This window comes from Zootermopsis nevadensis, unplaced genomic scaffold (assembly GCF_977971745.1).
Source record: "Zootermopsis nevadensis isolate Lab colony 2312 unplaced genomic scaffold, Znev_1.0 Znev_ptg000017l, whole genome shotgun sequence".
Taxonomy (NCBI): domain Eukaryota; kingdom Metazoa; phylum Arthropoda; class Insecta; order Blattodea; family Termopsidae; genus Zootermopsis; species Zootermopsis nevadensis.
This window is the reverse complement of record NW_028259149.1, coordinates 17,483,862-17,509,769: the sequence shown is the minus strand read 5'-3', so window position 1 is coordinate 17,509,769 and position 25,908 is coordinate 17,483,862. Positions and strand designations below refer to the sequence as shown.

Genomic DNA, 25,908 nt, shown 5'->3' with positions numbered 1-25,908 from the left:
AGTGAGTGACTGTAGTGAACGCCCGTCGGATTTTCATTTGCCGCGAATCGGGTCCCTTTCAGCAGAATTTTGAGCTTGGGGAACAGCCAAAAATGACATGAAGCCATGTCGGGAGAGTAGGGAGCCTGACGAACCAGAGGAATGTTGTGTTTGGCCAAGAAATCCTGAATCAGATTCAAAGAATGGGCGGGTGCATTGTCATGATGGAGCTGCCAAGTTCCCGCTGCCCACAAGTCCGGTTGTTTGCGCCGCACAGCATCACGAAGGCGACGGATGACCTCGTCCGCAAGTTCTCGGACGGTGACACGACGCTCCTGCATGACCAAAGTCCGCACTTGGTCAATGACATCGTCATTTCAGCTTGTTGAGGGCCTACCGGAACGAGGTTCACTCTCCAGTGACGTGCGGCCATCTTTGAAGCAGTTGTACCACTCCTTAATTCGTGTGATGTTCATGGCAAGCCTGCTGAATGTTCCGAATGGTTTCCACTTGGGTATCACAAGCTTTTAGCAAAATTTGATGCAATACCGCTGCTCAAGTCGTTCCATCATTTCGCGGTTAAAGGAAAATCCGACGGGCGTTCACTACACTCACTCACACGCTCTCTGCGGGCGGGAAAAAATTCACGAATGCGCATCAAGGTCCCCTAGAACACCTCACCGGAGGACACCTCCCGTGCTTCATTTGTTTCTGTGGGAAAAATTAAGGTCCGATACTTTTTGAACAGACCTCGTATAGTACACTATGACAATGTATTCACATGACAATCTTACCTGCTGGCACAAAGCCTTGGCTTCTTCACTGAACTTATGTGAATATTTTTCTTGGTCATCTTTTACACGTCTATCAACTTCTTCTCGTTTCACCTTAAAGTGAAATCAGAAAACAGAAGTAGATGAAAACTGAAGCACTGCTTATCTAATGGGCTTATAATCAAGCTGAAGAAAATTACTGACGCTGTTCTGAAATCACAAAAGTGAACTTGCATTTTCTACATGAAAATTCTTTACTAGATTTTTATAAGAGAAAATATAGTGCAACAGACAATAGTTAATGGTACTGTAGAATGCAATGTACTGTACACTAGTTAAAAAGAAAATATAATTCCGCACAACAAACAGAAAGAAATACAAACTACAGTACAGATCAGGCTGAAGGCCAGGATAAAATTCCCAGCAGGGGCAGATTATTCTCTTTACCACAGCACGTACACCAACTCTCCCCTATGCACAAATCTGAGGTTATGTGGAAATTTATCTCCTTGTCCCTAAATACCATCATGGCATGGTTCTGGAATACAGGCAACCTGTAACTTTCACACAACAAATAGACAGAATATATAACACATTATACAACAAACTGACCATTTACCTTTTCTTTTCTTGCACGAAAAGGTGCCTGACCTTCTATCATCTCATAAATCAAACAACCAAAGCTGAACCAATCAGGACTGAATGTATACTTCTCATTGTCTATCACTTCTGGAGCTGCAATGTAAAATGTATACACAGTAGTTTATAAGTGTTTACCTCTGCACTAAAAACGAAATGAAATTATAAAAACAGACCTTACAAAACTATCTTATACTCAAATAAATTTAGTAATAAAAGGTGATAAAAGAAGAGAAAGGACTGGTAGGAAACTTCAGGAGACCAACTTCAGATAAACAACAGACAGAAAAAGCTTAATTCTTAGTCAATTCACACAAGTCTATAAACTACACAAAAACAAATCATAACATGCAACAAAAGCATTGTCCAATGAATGTTAGGATATGATAGAATTTACCCATGTAGCCCACAGTTCCAACCCTGCCTCGCACCATTTCACCCTCAGGGATCTCCACTGCTAATCCGAGGTCTGAGATGCGCACGTGGCCATGATCATCTAGAAGGATATTCTCTGGTTTGCAGTCTCGATAGACAATGCCTTGCACGTGAAGGTGCTCCAATCCACAAAGCACCTGTATAAAATAACAAATAATCAACAGAAATTTCATTACAGGTTAGCTAACTGAACAAGCGACTTTTGTAAGAAACGCAGTATGCATATTGCAGATGGAGAATTCCAGACCACATACGAGAGGTGAACTACATATCCAAAACACAAAAGACACTCCAGTTATTTGTAACTTAATGGTATAGTGTTCACCTAAATTTCATGAAAACACGTGAATTGGTTTAAATGCATCAGAGACGACATATATACGAACGTGTGGACAACATGATACACAAGAACGGTTTTCCTTACAAAATATGGCAAGTAGCTTAAGAGAAGCAAATGTGTCTTATTACCTGCCAGGCTATTCAGACTTGTGCAACATTTCAACAAACACCATAGCAAACACAAGACAGTGGCAGCACAGTCTCTTTACATATGAAAACCATACCAATTAAAAATTACAGACATGAACTAAACGGCTACACCATTCAGTCACATACGGCTATAACCATCTCAATTACTACAACTAAACTGTACCTACCAATTGATTCAAAAGCTGAAAAGTGAACAAGTCTGCACTGCCAAATTCCAAATGTGCTTCTTTAATATACAGAATGGATTCATAAACATGGAACAGAAAGAGAGGACCAAAAGTAAGGAGAGATTACAACAAATCATCTCTACATTCAGAAATCATAAAATGAAAACAAAAATTATGTGATTATAGAGGACGTAACATTTAAAATGAAAAACAACAATCACAAACTACAGTACAAAAATAATATTAGAAGCAAGTCAGCCCCAATGTAATATAGTTTATCAATCTACCCCACTTGTGCAAAAGCTGTGCTGGTGTTAACATGGTGAAAATCATGAGAAGAACACGTTTTACTAAATTCTTCGGCTTTGTCTGTTGTCTGGTATTCAGAAGAATGCAATGTTTTCGAAACTGGATCTGTTATTGTCCTCAGGTGAAAAGGAAATGGTCACCTACTCAGTTGGTAAGAATCCTTTAAAATTTACTAGAACATGAAGATATCCGTCTTCTGGGTTATTGCGCTGTGTAGTCTGGTCGATGTTAACCAACGTTTCAGAGGTCATACTGCCTCCGTCATCAGGGCGATGAATATGCCAATAGGGTGTGAGGAGCTGGATTTATAGGTCGGGAAGTGAAAGGTGTAGCCTGCCCCGAGCCAATGGGAGCAGGTATGGGAGTGGACCAATGGTAGCACGTGGGCGAGAGTGGGAGAGGGAGAGAAAGTAGAGAGAGAAAGGTGAGTTTGGTTGTATGTCTTCGTTATACTGATGTCACCAAAGTTTAAACATATGAAAGAACTGATTAGTGGTGAGTGAGAGGAATGATTTTGGATTAATGCCACATATTTTACAATAACTAAATATGGTCAGCAAACAGCTCGTCAAACTGCAAGCTTGTCAGTCAGACACATAACGAACACTTGCAATACTAGAGCCACTGGTATTAGTCTAAACCTGTATGTTAACTAATGTTTACTACTTTCCACAAGCCTAGAAAAGACTGCTGAATAAATAAACAAAATAAATGAAAACATCGTTGGATGTGTGACATTTTGAACTATATTTATGAGAATTGTGGATGCTATTATTCAATTACAAAACTTAACTCTGATAAACTACAATCTTGATGGAAGAAACATTTCAAAAATTGAAAGGATACCACTACTCTAACCCAAAAAGTTTTTGATAATCCTTCTCGAGCATTTGCCACTATTCTGCGCTAATGAAAAACACACAAATAACCACACTATATATATAAACAGCAGGTATAACGGGGCAAACAAAAAAATTACACTAGTTTCACTGTCAGAAATTCTCTGACTACACTGTGAAAAACTGGCATCTGGTTGTATGACGATGAACTGCAAGACCTACAAGAATCATTTCTGCTAAACTGAAATACAGTGAAACCTCTATCCATCGTTCCCGGAACTATCGTTTTCCCGGATGCATCGTCCGTTTTGTTCGGTCCCGGATACATCCCATATAAAATAATGTTACATTTTCCCGCTTCTATCGTTCCTCGAACTATCGTTTTATCGCATCGATCGTTCAAAAATCTTAGTCCCGGCCCACAATTTTCCCGCAATGATCGTTTCTGAGAATTTAAAATGCTGGGTTTAGAGATAAATTATTACCGAAAGACGCACAATGTTTTTGGAATACACAGTAGCGGTAACCTGTTATGTCGCCCAACCAGCACAGATTCTTTTGGAATGAGGGGTCAGCGGTGCAGGGGTGATAGTTGGAGTGAATGGCGGTGCCCATTGTCAGAAATTTTACGATTTTAATTAGGGTGCACTCATATTTCGTTCCAGCGATGCCAAATGGCATGTGCACTGTGAATTTCTTCACAAATGCTTTTATTACAAGTACAAAGGAAAGGCGAAAGTGCTGCTGTGGATGTGGAAATAACGGAGCTGTGGCTCGAGAGACTGCCAACACTGCTGGAGGGATATGAGCCGCGGGACATTTATAATGCGGATGAGACCGGACTTTTCTACAACGCCCTCCCGGATAGGACTCTGGCATTGAAAGGTGAATCTTGCCACGGGGGAATACGTGCAAAACACCGAATTACTGTTCTTCTGTGTGTTAACAGTGACGGTAGTGACAAACGGGTTCCGATTGTAGTTGGAAAATCACGAAAACCGCGTTGTTTCAAAAACATGAAAAAACTTCCGGTGAAATATCACGCCAACAAAAAGGCTTGGATGACAACAGACATCTTTACGGCGTTTTTAAGTTCTCTAGATGCCTCCATGGGCGCACAAGGCAGAAAGATTTTGCTGTTTGTTGATAATTGTGCCGCTCATCCGAAGGACACGACATTTCTACGAAATGTGAAAGTCGTGCAGTATCCAGCAAATTGCACGAGCGTCTTGCAACCGCTTGATTTGGGCATCATAAAATCTTTCAAGCAGTTGTATAGAAAGCGCCTTGTGCAAACAGCTGTATGTGCAATGGATGCTGGGAAGGATGTCAACATGAAAATTGACGTGCTACAAGCAATTCATTTCACAGTGGCAGCTTGGCGGCATGTCTCCCAACCAACTGTTCTGAATTGTTTTCACAAAGGTGGCTACGGGTGTGAACTTCGCGCAGAAGCAGACTCTAACGTCAGTGTGGATGAGCATGATGGCTTTCACGAAGACTGGAATAGATTTGGCGCCGTGAAAGACGTGGTTAAATTTGGTGACTACGCGGCAGTAGACAGCGAGCTTGCTACATGCGGAGTCGACACGATTGATGAGTTGTGTGACGATCGCGAAAGGGGTGGGAGCGGTGAGGAAGACGACGAATGCGAGCCCGAAGCTGTGCCGAGTTTTGCCGAAGCGCACGCTGCATTGGCAAAAGTGAAGTCGTTCTTTTATGCCCATAATATTAGCGAACGTGACGAGGAAAACATTTTGAACGTGGAAAGTACTCTGTTTGGTCTAAAACGTAAAGTTTCGACAAACCAGTTGTCCATTAAAGACTTTTTTTGGTAAAAAGAAGTAACTTTGAAAGAGAAACATTGTTTTTTTTAAAATTTTTAATGCTTTCCCGCATCTATCGTTTTTATTTCCCACCCCCGCCGAAAACGATGCATCGAGGTTTCACTGTAGTAATATTATGACAGAACTTCATTAATAACCTAATAATTCAAGTGTTACAATATTATGTCAGCCATGCTATAAGTGTTACAGAACTGCCAACATTCCAGTCCTTTTTTCTTCTACGTAGCTTATGACAATGAAGGTCACCTTAAACTTTTAACAGCCAATAAGTTATTTAAATAAGATTCATGTTGTAATACAACAGAGTGGTTTTGATACTGACCTCAGCAGCATAGAAGCGAGAACGGTTGATATCAAATCCAGGATCCCCACCCATATTATAGATGTGAAACTTCAGGTCACCTCCATTCATAATGGTGAGTACAAGACACAATGCATCCTTTGTTTCATATGCATAAGCCAAGCTCACCTGTCATACAACAAATTAGTTACAGTCAAATTTGTAAGAGAATATAAACTGCACACTGCTCTACTCTTACTCGCTATATATGATTATTGTAAAAATCATGATTTTATATATTTGTACAGACTTAATATGTGACACAAATCAGTTGAAATACATACAGACTAATGGTTTTGTGAACATAATAATACACTTCACATTCCATAAAAGATGAGAAATGTCTTGATAAATTTATCGATAATCTATTCCATGGACTTATTTATGCATACAAACTGCCTGATGTCACTCGCTGAAACACCCAGGCAAAAAGCAAACATCAAACTGGGTCTCTGTAGGATGGGTGGCTGCTAGACTCTTATACTACCCTCACTTTGAAAGCCAATGAGGACCAGGATCTGTTAGGTCTACGCGTATAACTCATCGCATCAGTTAGTGACAATGAACACATAAACGGTCTCCAAAATATTGGTGTTTTATTCTGTATCAATAAGGCCAATTGACCAAGATTACATCCTCAAAGAATATACAATTACTGTATTATCTTGGCATTTAACATAAACTTTCCACATAAAATATTTCTGTAAAGCTTACAGTGAGGATATTGGTGAATGGACTATGTTAAGTGGCTAGTAAAGTTGTATTATTGGAGTCCTACATCAATTTCTTTTCCATAGAATTTCCTTTCAATCCAAAAAGGTAGACAAAATGTCATATAGTTTCACATTTTGTATAAATTCAAATTTTTCTTGCATTCTTTCCCAATTTTATATCAACAGAGGGGTTTTTGTGTATCAAAGTCTACATTTAACAACTTGAAACTGAGTAGATAGGCTGAACACTTACCACAAATTTAGAATTAATTTTCTGAAGTATTTGTTTCTCGATAAGCACCATTGCCTCGCCTTTTCTTTTCTTTATGCGCTTTTTCTCTAATTTCTTGCAGGCATACATTTTTCCTGTGGCACGAACCTGGCATGCACACACCTCTCCAAATCCTCCCTTACCAAGTACACGATACATTCGAAAAGTCTTGTATGTAACGGGTTGGCTGAAAAGAAAAAAGCCACATGTGAATGAAAATGCAGAAAATAGTGCACTCTTAGGTTTCTGTACTACAGACATGGTACATAATGAGACGGGCTAGATAAAATCTGAAATTAAAAATGTTCTGAATTTCTAGCAGTTTCCAGAATTTGTGTACATAATTCATCACAAAATCCAAAGACCATAACTAGGAATGAAACTCAAGTGTATATAACTGAATCCTCATAAAATGTAACGTTCCTCCCTTACTTCACGACAGAGCTATTTAGCTTCCGACTTCTTCTCAGGCCTTCCTACGATACTTTTTTCCCCTTTTAGTTCAAATTGCATAATCCTTTTAGAAATCCTACAGTCTGTAGCCAGTTTTCTTCAGTCTTGAATATTCCCTTCAAACCAAATACATCACAGTTTCATTCCTTATCACATTTCAACAAGTTCTGATGCAGAATATCTCATTCAATATAGTAACTGGCTAAAGGCTGGGTGACTACGCTGTGTTCTTTGTCTCATGAAGCTTGGGAAAACCAATCAGACAAATGCTATGCAACACAGTGCAAGTGTAGGGTGGGCCAACTGTATCCGTGTGCTTCTCAGCCAACTTCATTTCGGTCGCACATTACAGAGTGAAACGCAAAAAATGCTGCCAAGTATATTTTACAACCAAGTGAGAAGGTTCAGGCTTAGACTTGCAATGGTTAAACAGTATAACATGATAACACTGAACTCCTCCAATATAAACATCTTGTACCACTGCTAAACCGCCACGGTGGTCTAGCGGTCAGAACACTAGCCTTGTAAGCCTGGGGTCCCGGGTTCAATTCCCGGTGGTGCTCAAATTTATAACTTGTGTTGGGCAAGGCCGTGGTCTAGGCATCACAGAGTTTTCCTCCGGGGGGCTTCCCCGGTTTCTCCGTGGCATCCCAACAATTACTCCTCTCACACACAGAAGAAGGCAATGGCAAACCACTTCTGGATCATCTGCCAAGAACGTATATGAACAGGTCCCAGTCCGAGAAAAGGATGGAAGGATCCCGTTCATATGGACCTGTCCTCAGACAGATCACTACAAATAAAATAAAAAAAACCACTGCTAAGCTGCAACTGAAGGTTGTCCCACGTGATTGGCTTCTCTACATCCGAGCAAAGGTCAAGCCTCATAATTAAAGAAATAGGCTATACGATTCAATTCCTGATAAGGGTGAGATTTCTCACTTTGCCACTAGACTCAGGCTGGTTTTGGGGCTCACCCAACCTATCAAATAGATACCAAAAAACTTTACCAGGGGTTATGATGACTGACTTCCATCTAGTGACAAGCTACAACTGCATGAAGTTACACCACCATATATCTCAGTGGCAATGTGTTTAATTAAGTACATGAGCAATTTTACGTTCATCTCATATGTGGTAGGTTAGCCAAGAGAATAAACTAGGAAGCTAGAATGGAAACACTGTATCGGTTTATACAACTAGTACATTAACCCTTTGTGGTCCCTTTTAAATACCAATACGGCTCTCTGCTGGTCTATTTAAATGCCTCTAAGCTGTATACTTTCAACTACTATTATAAACTGTTTTGATTTCCTTTTTAACTTGCATAAGACGGAAGACACTTTGCTAAATATAGTGAAAATATGTTCTGAGTGCATCACAGTTCCTCTTGTTTGAATACTGACCGTGTAAAATATTTTTCACGGACTGTACCACTGTCGCTAGTAATAAGTGGTGCCTTTCTGCTTCCTATCATTTGGGAGAGAAGAAAGCAAGTCCAAGTCGGTAGATATGACTTTGGCGATGTCTAAACATCTCTTATTGCATGCAGATATACGATGTATTAGCATTGGATTTCATATTTTCAGAGCTGTGCTTCCTTTCACGCTAACAGTGTCCGAAAGATCAATACCAAGTTCATCACCATTAAAGCGAAACACAACACGAAGTGTAAACAATGAAATCACTACACATAAAGAATTCTTGATAAGAAGACAAAAGAATATGCACATGTCAGTGGTAGATTGCGCCATAAATAATTAATGAAATATAATTTCTAGCGGGAAGATAGAATATTTGTTTTATGACTTTATCAGATATAAAATACTTCCATTCTAAGTAAATATGACAGTTACATACACGAATGGTAGTCCTTTACTATATGATTTATGGCAAAACACTTGGTGTGGAGTCCTGGCTTCCTTGGACACGTGTCAGAATAAAACAAATTTTCTCTCTTGCCTCCTTTCACTACTATAAGGTACACAAAGTCTTACCAGGAAAACTAGGATAGAACTAGTACAAAGAAGAATGCTTGATTGATATGACACTGTTTGCCAGCCTCAGTTTGACTCCAGATCACGTAAAAAATTCGTAAAATACGTGGCGGACTCAGTCCGACATCAGGCCGGAACTCAGATATTTAAATGCCGGACTCAGTCCGACAGAGACAGCAAAGTGTTAAAAAAAATTTTTTTTGGAAGGGGTAGACTGCACAGAGTAAGAATATATCAACACTTTGGCACACAAATGTTTCATTTAAGAATGTAAGCTTGATGCAGGTGCAGACCTGCAGTTGCCGTAACACAATTTACAGTACAGTTACTCCATGGCTTACAAATAAATGTGCTGGAACAGACATCACTTTGTATAAAAAATAACTACATGTGAACATGAACAGTAACTAACAGCTCACCTTTCAAGCCACTTCCACTGCAAGTAACGATGAAAATACATGGAATTTTCGAATAGATGAAACGGTTCTCCGGCTAGAAATGTCTTGACTGCTGCCATACATTCTACAAACAGTTCTTTGTTGCCGGTAGCAAGTTTCTCTTTAGAATGTTCAATTACCTCTGCATTTAAAACGTCAACTGCCTCATTTGCCTGAAATCATAATAATTTTTTCATGACCTGATTGAATTAGAAATATACAACAAAAATTTCTTGCTTTACAAAAGTCTGATTAACAATTTTAAAAACTAAATCCCCTTTCTCGCATGTTCACAACTCAGATGCAAGAAACTGGCCTATTGGTTGAACCATGTCTATCTGGCCACCCACAAAAGTAACAACAGAGTGGAGTTTTACATATTAATTCATGGTTTATTTAATAATGCTGTCAGTCAGCTCAGATTATATGTTACCAAATAACAAGAATGATTATAATACATAAAAAAATAGAAAGGATATGGAAGGAAGATGTCATGTCCTACTGAAGGTACTATCCAGGCACATACCTAGGACACAGTAAAACCACAAAAAACCTTAATTAGGATAGTGGTCTCTGGACTGGGATTTGAACCCGAATCAAAAGTGCTAACTACGTGGCTGCAACATTTGGTATCGGATATTACTGATATCTGACACTTGGACACACTCCAATTTTGGTTACAAGTTCACAACACTGATGAGCACTTTCCATGAGCGGTGACCCTAAAACCACGTGGTGGTGAGAGGGGGGAGGTCCATGAGGAAATTCCCAGTTAGACACCCCATCTATGTGGTGAAATCCCACATGACAGCTAGACAGGTGCCAAACATGCTTTAAACAAATCATTTAAATTGTTTAATACGCATACAAAACTTGGCTACAATGAAAACAAGCTAAATCGAACTTCAAAACTCAACTTCTACCAGCAAGATAATCACCAATAACCGCTCACATCAAATAGCACAACCTAGTTTCCTCATCTTTCATTTATAAGTGTTATACCTTTTGCTTTAATTAGTATTTTCCATATAAAAAAAAGTTACAGTAAATAAATAAATACATATAGGTGGATGAAAAATTAACTTTCCTTTTTAGGTGTGCTCCAGTATCAGATTTCATGAAAAATCTGATACTGAATGTTGAAGCACTGTGGAGCACCTACTAAAATTGCTTCATTCATCCATCTGTACACAACTCTACAACAGCCAGATAGATTTTCATTATTGTAACTCTAATTACTATAATTAAATTAATTAAAAATTCAGTTGTTTGCTGAAATTTTCTTAACAAATTACTTCCAAGAAATACATATCTTTTGTAAAATGAGTTAGTATAACATAATTTAATACAAAATTAAAAAAAAAATTAGACTTCAAGGCCTTATTAAAACATCTATCCAAATGTTAATGATAAAAGAAATGTGGAGTTGATGGAGCTGCCAACAGTATGGACCACATACAGAATGAAAACATGAACAGCTTGTTCTCTGTTTCAGTTTTGTTCCAACTAATTAACAAACAAAACAAACAAAGCCTTGCAACCCAACTGGAACTGAAAAACATGAGATACTTGTCTCTGCAACCTTCCCTTAAAAATATGAAGACTCACCTGTCTGTCTAAATATGTACGGTAAATAGTTTGAGCTACCTCCAAACGATTCTCATCCGACTCAATCTCATACCTCTCCTGTGGATCATTAGCAATAAATTAATGAGATGTAAAATACAATGAAAGTCGTAAGATTTGAGGTTTTCACAGCGGTGAGTATGAAGATTTCCGTCTTCTGGGTTGTTGCGCTGTGTAGTCTGGTCGATGTTAACCAACGTTTCAGAGGCCTGATGACGGAGGCAGTATGACCTCTGAAACATTGGTTAACATCGACCAGACTACACAGCACAACAACCTAGAAGACAGAAATCTTCACAGTGAAAGTCAACCACAACATTTGCTCTAAAAAGTACACATTTCAATACACTAATTTATATAACTTCACCTGTTCTTTATTTTGAAAACATATTTGATTTTCCCTTTGAACATATTTTAAATGTACCATTACTTCTAATCATTTCTTAATGTGAAACTGTGTTACTAGAATAATCCATATCAAACTATGTGTCTCAAATTACTTCCATAGGAAATTGTATGTCTAGAACAATTTTTACAATCATTTCTACAGCAAAGTATGTGTTATATTGCAAAATTCAAATCTATGATTACTTTTATAAAACAAAGTGGATGTCTAGGATGACTTCATCACAAACTGAATACCTAATTCTAGGAAGATCTGTACTGCAAACTAAATGTCTAGGATGGTTTCTAGCAAGCAATGTCAATAACCAGAACTGAATGAAGCATGTGACAGTGACATAAGATACGTAACAAATATAATGCAGTATGAAAGAAACATTCTCTGAAGCTTAGCCATATAAGAAATTATCTTTTCTTTTCTTTTTATACAATCCAACCTTCAATCATGAGCTGGGATAGTTCAGTCAGTTAAGTGGCTGGCTACAACCTGGACGACCAGGATTCAATTCCATGCAGTGGCAGGGATTTTTCTCTTCACTGTCATGTCCAGTCTGCCTCTCAGTCCCACCCAAGGGATATTTCCCTGAAGGCAATGTGGCTGGAGCATGAAGCTGACCACTCATCTCCATCTAGTGCCAGTGTTAAGAATGTGATGAGCTATAGCTCCATTCCTCTATATGTCTCCATGATGTGATGCTTAAACATACGGACAACTTTACCTTCGCCTTCTACACATATCCCCAACCCCATGTTTCTATTTTTCCAAAATATTTTGAGAAAAAGGAAGGAAATATATGCCAATACGTTCTGTGACTTATACACTGTGTTATACGCCCAGCAGATAAAAGAAAAACTAAGGGTTACATTTATAAGATTTGAACTGTACAGGGAAGGCCAAAAGTTGCGATCGCATGGTGTCGGATTGTGTAACACAAGAGTAGGGGTTTAACATGGGAACATTTTAATTACAAAGGATAGTGACATTGATATCAATGCGCATTATGAGACTAATGAATGTTACAACACACCCAATATAGCATTGAGAAGCCCAACAAACAATTATGGTTACTGTCATTATCAGCACATAATTGCATTTGTTGCCGAGTGCACTGGGAGGCCCATCAGAGCATTAATGGTATAATGGAGCTGAAGATAAGACAGGACAGAAGGAAGATATCACGGCCTAATTTAAGATATTATCTTGGCATTTGCCCAAATATACTGAAGAAAATCATGATAATCACCAGCTACAATAACTGATCTCTGGGCTGAGACTTTAACCCTGGACTTACTAGACATGAAGCGGAGTGCTGAATATTTGACTGTGATATTTAACTTAAACAATTATATCAATCTTATGCTTGTCAGTAAGCAATAATGTAACAGCGGGTCCAAAGCTGTAGCTTCAATAGGACACAGTAATGTGAAGGCAGTCGTCAGTATGTTACCATTTATCTGCTTCTCAGCACTTTATATACCTGTTGCCATGTCTCATAATCTGGACCTTATATTCAAATAAAATGGTACTCATATTCACAAACTCACGATGGAATCGAGAAAGATGTTGTAACGATGGTATTCTGGTTTTGCATCCTCACAGAACTGTCGGAACAGCAACCGGCCGATTGGCTGTTGATCCACAACATATGAATACTTTACATCTGGTAAAAGAAGCAGTTATTTAATTCATTAACAACTTGATATAAAATTAAGAAACAACGTATAAATTGAAGGACTTGGAAAACTTTAACAGCATTTATTCCCCATTGGCCGTACTTTAACCTATTCCAATAAAACAGCTATTTGTGCTGCACCACCGTGTAAATATACTGACTGCTTGGCAACACTGTTTTGTACACATGGCTACTGATTCAGAGAACAAGGACATTAAAAAAGAGTGCACATACATTTTGGAGATTTATATTTCATAAGACACTAACTTTTAAACATGGTTCTTCTCTATTTTATTTCTTTAATTTTAAGATATTGTAAATGCGTCATATTGTGATTATAAGTATTAAAAATATATTAAAAATTTATTTATTTATTAAAAATTTATCAATTGTCATTGATAAAATTAAAATTTACTTCACAGTCCTACATAAAATATTGACGGCACTACAAAATACAAACCTAATAACAGTGACATGTGATAATACAACGCAACGAAGAAATATATAAAGAACAAGAAGAACATCATCAGAAAATGAAGAATATAAATTATAAAAAACAATAAAAATCAATATTTCAGTAATAAGTTTTAACTACATAACACCCGTTGATGGCTAAATTGTAGCCGAAACTAGTCGTGCAGTTCCTATGTAATCGAGTACTCGAAGGGGAACGTTAATTGATGTTTTAATCTTTTAACAATATTATATTTGTGATTGACGGCAATAAATTTTTAATATATTTTTAATTCTTTAATTTTGTTAAGTCACTAATATTTCAATTGGAACTTAGTATCTTTGTATAACCTGAGCACAAAGAACTTTAAACTGGAATGCCTGTTAATTATCTACAACAAAGTACTGTGCCATATTTCAGCATAAATATATGAGTATCCTTAAATATGACATTTGTTTTGCCAAATGCATGCCTATGGCTGATCAAGACCACTCACAATAGGTATATTGTTGTAATAACTTTAAATCTAACTTACCTATTTTATTCCTCAAGTCTATACATTGTGATATGTGCGGGAACTGCAAAATTTTCCTCCATTTCTTACTTTTTCCTTTGTTACTATCTGCACCACCTAAAACAAAAAGCATATATCCTTACATATGGCTCCTACTTCCAAAACCTGACGAACATGTTGTAACATCATGACATTTCATGTGTTTAATCAGCCATTCTTTTTAAATGTGAAGCTCTGAGGATGAGGACAGGGACAGTCCTCAAAATGTCAGCAAGTTTTTATCATCTGACACGGCTGACGGCCTGTGACAATTTTATTAATTACATCCCTTTTTTGCATAAAATTTCCATATTTTCATAAAATTATACCATACTTTTATGTGCCTGGAGATTCATCCAACAATTTTTAACACTTCCCAACATTACGTAAGCGATATATAGATGGAGGAATGCTTTAACACTTTAAAGCCCTCTGGTAAACTCTGTGTGACACCTGCTTTTCATCATAACTCTGGGTTTTACTCACAGAATGTAATTATGGGTTTCAAGTGATTCTCAGAGAAAACAGTGATATTTCCGACAGCATAAACTAATTTATCTTTGTGTTGGAGAAATCTTTTGTTTTCTTCAAGATACAGACTGAATTTTTAATGTTATTTATGTGAGATTTGGCTTCAAAGACTTCATATAAATCCAAATGTTAAGATGTTAACAGAGGAACAAAGAAGAACACTGGAGATGGCAAAAAATATATGTACTCAGAGCAGTCACAGTATACAGAGTTACAGATCATTAACGTATGGAAAACTTCAGGGAACTGAAAAATCAGGTATAAACACAACAATATCAAATCATCACAGTAAGTGTATAGGACATTACGAAAGAATGCCTGAAAACTGAATCCCAAATACTCTCTTTCTCTATAAAGAAGTTTTAAGAGTGCCATGAATTTCTATATTACATTGCTTATTCACCTGTAACCGTTATCAATCATAATTAGAATTGAAGATATCCGTCTTCTGGGTTGTTGCGCCCTGATGACGGAGGCAGTATGACCTCTGAAACGTTGGTAAACATCGACCAGACTACACAGCGCAACAACCCAGAAGACAGAAATGTTCATACTCATCGCCCTGATGACGGAGGCAGTATGACCTCTGAAACGCTGGTTAACATCGACCAGACTACACAGCGCAACAACCCAGAAGACAGAAATCTTCATACTCTGATGACGGAGGCAGTATGACCTCTGAAACGTTGGTTAACATCGACCAGACTACACAGCGCAACAACCCAGAAGACAGAAATCTTCATACTCATCGCCCTGATGATGGAGGCAGTATGACCTCTGAAACGTTGGTTAACATCGACCAGACTACACAGCGCAACAACCCAGAAGACAGAAATGTTCATACTCATCGCCCTGATGACGGAGGCAGTATGACCTCTGAAACGCTGGTTAACATTGACCAGACTACACAGCGCAACAACCCAGAAGACAGAAATCTTCATACTCTGATGATGGAGGCAGTATGACCTCTGAAACGTTGGTTAACATCGACCAGACTACACAGCGCAACAACCCAGAAGACAGAAATCTTCATACTCATCGCCCTGATGATGGAGGCAGTATGACCTCTGAAACGTTGGTTAACATCGACCAGACTATACAGCGCAACAACCCAGAAGACAGAAATCTTCATACTCTGATGACGGAGGCAGTATGACCTCTGAAACGTTGGTTAACATCGACCAGACTACACAGCGCAACAACCCAGAAGACAGAAATCTTCATCGCCCTGATGACGGAGGCAGTATGACCTCTGAAACGTTGGTTAACATCAACCAGACTACACAGAGCAACAACCCAGAAGACAGAAATCTTCATCGCCCTGATGATGGAGGCAGTATGACCTCTGAAACGTTGGTTAACATCGACCAGACTACACAGCGCAACAACCCAGAAGACAGAAATCTTCATCGCCCTGATGATGGAGGCAGTATGACCTCTGAAACGTTGGTTAACATCGACCAGACTACACAGCGCAATAACCCAGAAGACGGATATCTTCATACTCACCGCTGCGAGAACCTCAAGTCTTACATAATTAGAATTCATAACGCACACACCATTGGTTTATTTAACATGTGTATGACTTGTTTTCATATGCTTGTACTTTTTTGGACTAAAAATGCAGATATATAAGTATGGTCATGTTTAGGTTTGTACCCTCTTTTCATGAGGCGACATTTTGTGGTGTGCTGTCATGTTTTTTTTTTTTTGGTAAATTAGGGTGTGCCATGTGTGAAAAAATGTTATGGAACACTGCTACAAAGAGGCAGAAGAATCAAGGGACATTCAACAAAGATTCCTGTAATAGAATAGACCAAGAGCTTAATCCATGATTTTGAAGATGATGGGTACTGTAAGCGATGAATTAAACTTCAAGAAGATAAGGTAGGTAAGATAACCAATATTAATCTTATTTAATGAAAAACACAGATTAAGTAACTTATGATAGCTAGCCTTATTTTCAAATGATAACATTTAATAACTAGTCTCACTTCCAAACGAAGGAACAGAACTATTCAACAAATGTAAGATATTGTTAGATTTTGTATTCTATAGTATGTAATAAAACAATGATACCACCTTCAATTAACTAACTAAAATAATCTCTCAAATCCAAATATTTTCCTCGTTACCATAGTTTCAAATTCTTCTAATTTATGTCCTTCCCTCACGGTAAAAGACAATATTTTATGCAGTAAATTCCTAATTATCTGTGTGCAGATTGTATGGTGTGTGGATAATCAATGCATGACTTCTTTTTTACAAATGTAGACAGGATATTCTGGATATTTATTTGGTTGAGTTCTCCATACAGTGACCTGTAGCCGCCTAACACCGGATTTTTGCAGCCACAGTCCTCCATTAACATTACTTATTTTTATTATTATTATTAAGTGTTCTGTCTTACGACAGGTCCATTGCTCTGCCCAAAAAGAGCTCTCCAGTTGTCCCTATTCTCGGCTTCTCGCTTTAATTCCTGGAACGTCATCTTCTTTCCTTGTTTAAGGTCGTCGGTTAGCTGTATCAGTCTTCTTCCTAGTCCTCGCTTTCCTTCAACCTGGCCTTCGATGATATCACTCAGTAACCCATTCCTTCTCATAATATGTCCCAGCCAGTTAGCTTTCCTTCGTGTAATCGCCTGCAGAATGTTTCTTTGCTCGTTGGCTCTCCTCAATACTTCTTCGTTGGTCACTCGATCCGTCCACCTGATCTTCTCTATTCTTCTCCAACACCACCTACACCTTATTACTACTGTACCTTCCATACCAATTCCAATCCTAAATTCATAATCTTACTCTGCCATTTGCATCTTATTTTATACAGGAAATCCCCTACATTCCTGATATCCATATATTTAGTATAACTTACTACTTTCTTGAAGTTTAACTCTTCCCTGACAGTACGCAACTTATTCCTGAATATGTAGATACATGTTAACCAGGTTTTGGACATCATTCAACACATTCTTTGAGGGGGGAGACGGTTGGTTTTGGGAGTGTCTATGAAAGATGTGGTTGAATAACACTTTTCTGTGGCGACTTATGAACAGCATCAGCGCGGGGGTTTATTCCAATGGTCATGGTGGTGGAGAGGGTATGCTACATATGTGTTCTATATTTTCCAAAATATTGATGGCTTACAGTAAATTCTATTACTTTGTACTCTGTGTCAAGTAAAAATAATAGTTAACATTTGTGGATCATATATAAGACGGCTAAAAATCATATGAAAATAGTACTGACAATAAAACAAACTCAAGTTACTTGAAATACATGAGAATGGCAAATCAGTGATAGAACAGCCCAAGACTATGGGTAAAGATTGAGTAAGTGCATCCATGAAACAACACTACCAAGATAACATTTTCAGATCTCTCACCAATGACGACAACATTACAGCATTGTGTAAAAAAATTATGATCCTGGATCCTATATACGGCATATCTTGTGCATGGTTTTTGATTCCAGTAACACGGGTTCAATAGTGGAGAACACTTCTTCTGGATGATTTGCAAGCCTTCCTAACAAAGTCCAAAATTACTGACATGGTGTGTTCTATGAGAAGTTATGAAAACATTGATGATAATGTTGAAGAATGGCTACAGTGTGATGTGTGTAAAGTGGGCTTCTAACACATAAAATACACAGACATTGTCAATGCTACTGCAAAAACAGAAGGAAGAAGACGAGAGTGGGGAGAATGAGAGCAAGATTTGAACTACCATGAGAAGGATTCTAAATAGTTCACAGAAACAAGCAATCATTACAAACTATTTCTCAAAATAAATTTTAGGTATGAAAAACAAGAGAGAGAAGGAAAAAAAACTGTGAAATTCTGTTCAACTGCCTACAGTGCAGTGTCTAACTTTAAAACTTCTTACTTGGCTACCTGCTTTTATTGCAAGGTATGTCACCATCCTAACAAAGCACTGGTCTTGCAATGTATTTCATGCATTTTACTTCCCCTGATTTGTGGACAAAATTGTGTGCATTTCTCATCTATTTCTCAAGCTTTAGATGCATTGCCCATCTCATATTTCTTTATTTAATCACCTTAAATTAATAATACAGAGCAAAGAATATCCTCACAGTGTAACTTTCTACAACCTAACGTATAACTACAGTTTTAGTTTTTCAGACGGACGATGAGAAAATAATATTGATATAACTGACGATCTTAAACAAGGAAAGAAGATGAAGTTTCAGGAATTAAAACGAGAAGCTGAGAATAGGGAAAACTGGTGAACTCTTTTTGGGCAGAGCAATGGACCGGTCGTCAGACAGAACACTAAATAAAAATAAGATGAGGTGGTCTTGCGGTTAGAACGCTGGCCTCGTAATCCTGGGGTCTCGGGTTCGAATTTATAACTTGTGTTGGGCAAGGCCGTGGTCTAGGCAACACAGAGTTTTCCTCCGTGGCATCCCAACAATTACTCCATTCACACACAGAAGAAGGCAATGGCAAACCACTTCTGGATCATCTGCCAAGAACGTATATGAACAGGTCCCAGTCCGAGAAGAGAAAAGGATGGAAGGATCCTGTTCATATGGACCTGTCGTCAGACAGAACACTAAATAATAACTACTATAATTTTTTTTTAAGTTCCCTTGTAACTTTCATTGTTTTAAATGATGCTACTTTACACAGCAAAATGTAATATTACCCTATGAAGTTCATGGCAGCTCTTTTCGTTCAACCTACTTTAACAGCTCCGTATCTATCTTCCTATGCAGTGGTCATCTTCTTTAGCTACATAATTCACTCACTGACTGCTTATTAGTTTCCTTAACAATGCTCTCTCACCTGTACAGATTACACAGCAACGAATGGGCGGATGAATGCTAATGATTAACTGATGTGGAAGAAAAAACGTCTGGATTATTCCAAAGTACAATCTTAGGGTTTGTCTGGAGGGAACAAGAAAAATGATGGAACATATTAAGAAAGTTGCCTCTGCATCAAGAGGAAAGAAAAAGTACTCATCCCTCTAACATGCTATACTGTGGTTACTTTCTCCATCAGGATTACCTGTCACATATTTATCTATCATACCAGTTCGAAGCACAATGTTCCTACCAATAGTCATCAAACACAAACTCTGCAAGTCCCTCCAACAATTACAGCAATGGGCTGGCTGGCTACTACTGAGTCAGCATGCTACAGGTGTTTATTTTTGTCTTTAACACTTTCCATATCATTTACCAAATTTCAACAGCACAGCAAAACATCAGTGGTATTCACAAACCATTATGTTCAGTAGAACTCCATCTCTTCATGAAACATTCATCGTTCAATAACCATGTATTTGGCTTCCTTTGTGCACATATATATCATGTCATCTATTGCCAAATATATCATGAAATTTGTTTCAATTATGTTTACTAGTCTTATCGCATAGATTGTAAAATAAAACAAGAATAATTATGATAAACTAACCCAATCTGTCACCAAATTCAGACTTTTCTAAGAAATGCAAAAGTATAACATAAACTGTCTAGCATAATTAAAAACATCTGCAGATGACCACTGTAACTACATCAAAACATAATTTCAACTGTACATTTCCCACAAATGGAATTAAACGAAATGTTATTTTTCCTGATCCGATTTTCTGTGCTTTCAACTTTCACCTATAAACAGTTATGTTTGTTAATGACATCTTATTGAGATACCATCCAGAACCTCATTCTAAGATACACATGCAATACATCCTGAACACAACCACCACAAACAAATGTATCAACAGCCTACAAATTTTTTATATTTCTTTTTGGTTGTCTGCACGAGTAAATTCAAATATGTGAAGAAAGAAACACTTACGTTGTTGATCTAATGCAAACAGCTGCTAACTTGCGTTCACAGAATATAGTTTTAAAAATATATCTGAACGGATTAAACTGCAGCACTTTTCCAGCATACGAATGTCCTGCACTTCATAACTAACGTTTCAAGTAAGAGCACTTTTCATGAGAATATCTTTGACAGATATGGAATTAGTGTCTGCAAGAAATGAGTACTGAACAGAATGTGTGCAACTATAAAACTTTGGTCTATCCTTATAAATACTAGATAATTATTAATACAGTACTCAGCCATAATCCTGCTCCGAAGGCCCTTCGGAGCAAACGAAACTCACATCCACATTTGAAAATAATCTACGTACACCATGACCTAGAAAGCTCTCCTGTTAAAATAATGTTGCGCTTACCTTCTCTCGCTTTTAGATATACAGTATTTGCAACAATATTCTCTAATTCCATGAGTTCCAGTTTGCTTGATTTCCCGATCCCCGGGCCGATATCGACCCTGTCCCATCAAAATGTTTACTTCAGTTCGGGTGTGGTGGAGCGGGGAAGATGGCGACCGAGACCTTCACCTGAAACGTCAATTTTTATTATGTGAATTTTGGTAACCTATCATCAACGTTCAGTGACAAATTCACTACATTAAACATGAATACTATAACTACCTCAAAATGTACTACGCAACAACAGATGCGTAATGGAAGTCTCCAGTCACAGGTTTCAGAACGGGAGAGCTAGGCTACACACATGCAGGCCTAGCACTGCCGGCTAGATCGTCTGCTTGTGTTCACAGATTACTATTAGCCGACAACAACGCTGACATTCACATGCCAAAGCCTCCTACGATCACTACGTAATAAAACCGCACATGTCTGGTTCCTTCAAGATGAAATTTGTAATTCGTACCGGAATACGATTTTTTTTGCACATGCTATCTTTGCAGTTTCTGAATTATGAATAAATACTATGCTCATATATATATTATTCATTGCCGAAAAACGAGCACTATGCAGCATATTTGCTTGTCTGTATAAGAAGAAAAACAAATAATCTTAATATTTCCCTTAATGTCCTAATCCATGTGAAGGAAAAGTGTATTAATGTTCGTATCCAAAACAGAACAGCATAATCGAACATCCAGGCTTCCAACTGAATCACAGCCTTCGTGCTGTCGAGAACTGTCCTCCCTTAATCCACATGGCCAGTGTTGAGTTCTCATGTGTTACGTCATGTAATTACATCTGTTGTAGGATACAGGGGTTCAACACACTGCCCTTACTGAGATACGTTATCGGAGGCAAGCAAAGACGTCTGTCTGTCCTCGTTCCACACTATTATGTTGTAGACCTACTGTAATCACAGACTGTGGCAATAATTTTTTTTATCAAAAGAAGATTATTCGACAATTTTATACGCAAATACTAAAACAGCCAACTTCCTACATTCAGCAGTCCAACAAAATTTCGTTTTTAAACGGAGACCACTGTCATGTGATAGGAGGTTCTACGAAGAAATTATATAAAACTTGCTTTTCTAAAAATTATTCACCCTCTCATGAATATACACAAATTTAATTAATTTTATTTAGCTCAAATGTTTCGTGTGTCGCCGTTCAGGAAGAAATAGACGTAGCTTATGTTGCCGAATGCCAAGGTCGATGTAAAGGAAAGTTATTAATAAGGCGGTTAGATATACAGACGTAAACAGAGACTATAATAAATTCAAGTTTTTAGAAGATGGCTGTCTACTGGGTTGCAGTGCCGTGTTGCCTCCATCACCAGGGCGATATTCTACAAGTATTTAATTGTACAAATTATTAATCTAAATTGACTCTTTGATTATTTAACGTTGATTTTAGCTGTATAGGTTATTACAGCACTGAATGGTAGGTTAATTATAAGAGGAGAATTGAAAAGGACAGTAAAGGGAGTGGCCTAGACTTGTTTAACGTTATATCACAGCATCTGATTGGAGAGCTTGAGGAAAATCACAAAGACAATCGGTCAAGATAGCTGGCGGTGCCCGGGACTAATTTCAAAGCACAGGTCATCTGATTACAAAGCAAGGTTACTGACTATTCGCGGATGACTTTTGATAATTTATTTCTTAGATATAGTTAATAATATTTAACTATATTTATCTGATTAATACCAAGAGCGATTTCTATGAGCGTAAGATTTGAGGTTCTCACGGCGGTAAAGATTAAGATTTTATTATTCAGGAATGCAATTCCGTGTATACTCTATGTAGTTACCAGCGTTTCAGAGAAAGATGCTATCTGAAAATGGAGACGGTGTTTCTCCGAAATATTGGTAACTACCTACGAATCTACATGGCGCCACAGATGAAAACACTGCCGTCAGTTTGTGAACGATCTGTCGGCTTTGTAGGTATATTCCAATCTCAAAATTGTGTTTCGGAAAAGTAAAGTCCGCCACTGGGCAACCTCAACGAGCGATATGATCCCAGGTGGTGACGTCACTACTGAATAGCAATGTCAATAAACACAAAGCAGAATATTCTAAAACTGCAAGGTATAATGGAATTTGCACACCGAATACTTGGCCGATCCCAACGTTACAGATTGCTATTTTTGAAACAAAAATCCAGTGGGTTAAGTAAGGTAATCTTGCAGGGCATATTTCAAAAAATGAAGACTCCAAAAACACATGTTTACGAACGTATTTGTTTCTGTACGCGAAATAGGGCCCTAAAATGATGTCGCGCACTTCAGAAACATCCTCTAAAAGTGAGGCTTGAGGTTTTCATGGCTGTGAGAATGGCGAAGTTCTTTAGTGTTCCGTAAATATATACCATGTTTTTTAAAGAAACATACTGTCTCCATCTCCAGGGTTCTGAAACCTTGGTACCTACCTACGAGTTTACATGTCATCAAAACCCAGAACAATAACATCGTCACCAAAGATCTACAAGGGACGAAATTTAGAGAATAGACCACACAAGGTTCTTTCCATATAAGTGTTATTACAGCCACACGACACTAATAAGTGTAATTTGTGTGGTCCCTAGTAATTTAAGCGTTCAAAACCTGTTCCGTAGTTATAGTAGCCGAGATAAATTTCAGGGCCTGTTTGTTAAATGAGATGGTAAGGCTAAAGCCTGTTTAAAATGTGAAGACTGTCACGTATGCACATCGAGAGTTAGGTATAGTAACACTGGCATATGGCCCATGTTTCATAATCAGTGATCCGCGCGACGGCCGCTGTAACCTCGGGTACACTTTGAAAAGGAAATTGTGTGATCCTCAGAAGCACTGACAAACCCCTCCTTTGACTCGAAACAAGCAGTCACTTTACCGACTGATCTGTAGTTTTTGTAAGAGAGTTTCGTGGATCGAGCCGAAGATTTCAAGCACTTCCTGCCATAAAGTCATTTCATGGTTTCGATGTCTATAAATTTCACGAAACATTACTCTGACGTACATTGTGGTTCGTCTGTTACTGCGATGTCCTTCAAAAACTCTGTGCCACACACATGCAGGCTCTACCGACTGTTAAAGTCATCAGGATAGATGTTTGTGTTCATCAATATGGAAAACTCCATTTCTACTGCTGAACGCCCATCTGTATTTCCTAATGTCAAATTATTTCATGTGCGCTGTTATTCAAGGATGTCCAAACTCTCGTACTGAGGTCTCGTGAAGCTGAGTCCTTCTTCAGGAAGTAATAGTCGCTTAGCCAGTCAATAACTTTCCTGTCTTTCATAGAACCGAAAGGTTCAGAGTCGTGTTCGTAAGATCGGCTACTGGTTTCTGTCTTAAGCTAGGTAAGTCCAACTCATATCTCCACGCCCTATTTCCGAAAGATTCATTTTAATAATACCTTCTCACCCACGGTCAGCTTTCCCAAGCGACCTATTCCCTTCAGATGTTCCTATCTCATCCTCCTTCTTTTGATCTCCATAATAAATATATGAGTATAAATTATGAACCTCTCGTCATGCCTCCATCCACATGACTCTACGTTTTTAACAATTCTTTTGAAAACTTAAATAAACGTATCCACTAGTGAAAGGTACACCGAGAGGTTAGTAAAGTGCTCGACTATGGGAGGAGCACAATGATTTCTGTTTGCATTAAATGCACACTTACTTTTGAGACAATTCTGTCTCCTGACAAACGAGTACCTGTACCCGGATGTTCTTTCGTAGGAGCTGAATTGCTACGCTAAGTACGCTTGGCTCTTTATCTCCACAACACGCCTTCTTAATACATTGATTAGGCATAGGAAAAATTTATTTAACAGTGTAACCGTTATATTTAAAGCCATGAGTGTTGATTGATGATATGGGAGGGGTATGTAGAATGCATAAAAAAATGTGGATAAGAAACTTGTATGAAAGAGACTAGTTGGAAGACTTGAGCTTAGATGGGAGAATGCTATTAAAATTATGATCTGATTGGGTGTGAGGCTATAAACTAGATTCATTTGCCTCAGAATAAGTACCACTGGGCCGATTCTTATAAACACGTAAATAGATCATTGATTTCCATAAAAGGCGGTGATTATTAGCTTCTCAAGGACTTTGCTCCATGGTGTTACAGAGACTTGTTTCTTTCTGACGTCAAGAATTTACAGAAGTAATTGAAAATCGTAAAAGTAAAGTTTGTCCCACTATACGCCATGTAGGCGTTTGGGGGGAGTGGAGGTATATCCCCTCTCTTCCTTGACCTCGGCACTAGATGGGGGTGAGTGGTCAGCATCACGCCCCGGCCGGCTTTACCCCCGGGAAAGGACCCCGGTACCCATTGTAGAGGAGGCTGGGTGGGCCCCAGAGCCGGTCTGGACGCAGAGGCTAGAGGAAAAATCACCTGCCCCTACTGAACAAAACGACATATGAAGATGACTGATTTCTGGGAACGTCTAATATATCGGTTAGTGTCTACAAGACTACGCCGTGCATCTTCAAACCTGAAGAACCGGAGTATCTCCGTACATAGCCTATAGTCAATAAACCAACAACCTTCTAACCCCTGTAGTTAACAACTATAGTTCAGATACTGTCAAAGACTCTGACAGTAAGCCTCTTATTATAATTTAACACGCCGCAATAAGAATATTGCGTTTCTGTTCCTGTCTCAAGGTTTCGCACTCTCGCCTGTTCCATTTCAGAATTAATTTAGAGACAGCAAAACTTCTCGAGACGTGGCAGGA

General features: G+C 38.3%; 1 protein-coding gene across 5 annotated transcripts in view; it reads right to left on the bottom strand.

The window, feature by feature from the left end:
* The window catches only part of Gprk2 (G protein-coupled receptor kinase 2), a 120,392-nt gene that overhangs the window by 15,834 nt on the left and 78,650 nt on the right, over positions 1-25,908 (bottom strand). For 3 of the 5 annotated variants that reach the window (XM_087350647.1, XM_087350645.1, XM_087350646.1), the window contains exons 2-11: positions 21,139-21,306; positions 14,379-14,474; positions 13,262-13,377; positions 11,297-11,374; positions 9,671-9,861; positions 6,784-6,988; positions 5,800-5,946; positions 1,789-1,963; positions 1,372-1,487; positions 774-866 (exon numbers count right to left, since the gene is read on the bottom strand). In XM_087350647.1, the coding sequence (XP_087206773.1) occupies positions 774-866; positions 1,372-1,487; positions 1,789-1,963; positions 5,800-5,946; positions 6,784-6,988; positions 9,671-9,861; positions 11,297-11,374; positions 13,262-13,377; positions 14,379-14,474; positions 21,139-21,190 (1,269 nt within the window). In that variant the 5' untranslated portion in view covers positions 21,191-21,306. Of the gene's footprint in view, positions 1-773; positions 867-1,371; positions 1,488-1,788; positions 1,964-5,799; positions 5,947-6,783; positions 6,989-9,670; positions 9,862-11,296; positions 11,375-13,261; positions 13,378-14,378; positions 14,475-21,138; positions 21,307-21,399; positions 21,526-25,908 lie in introns of those variants that run through there. The other 2 variants (XM_087350644.1, XM_087350648.1) reach the window with 1 other exon arrangement.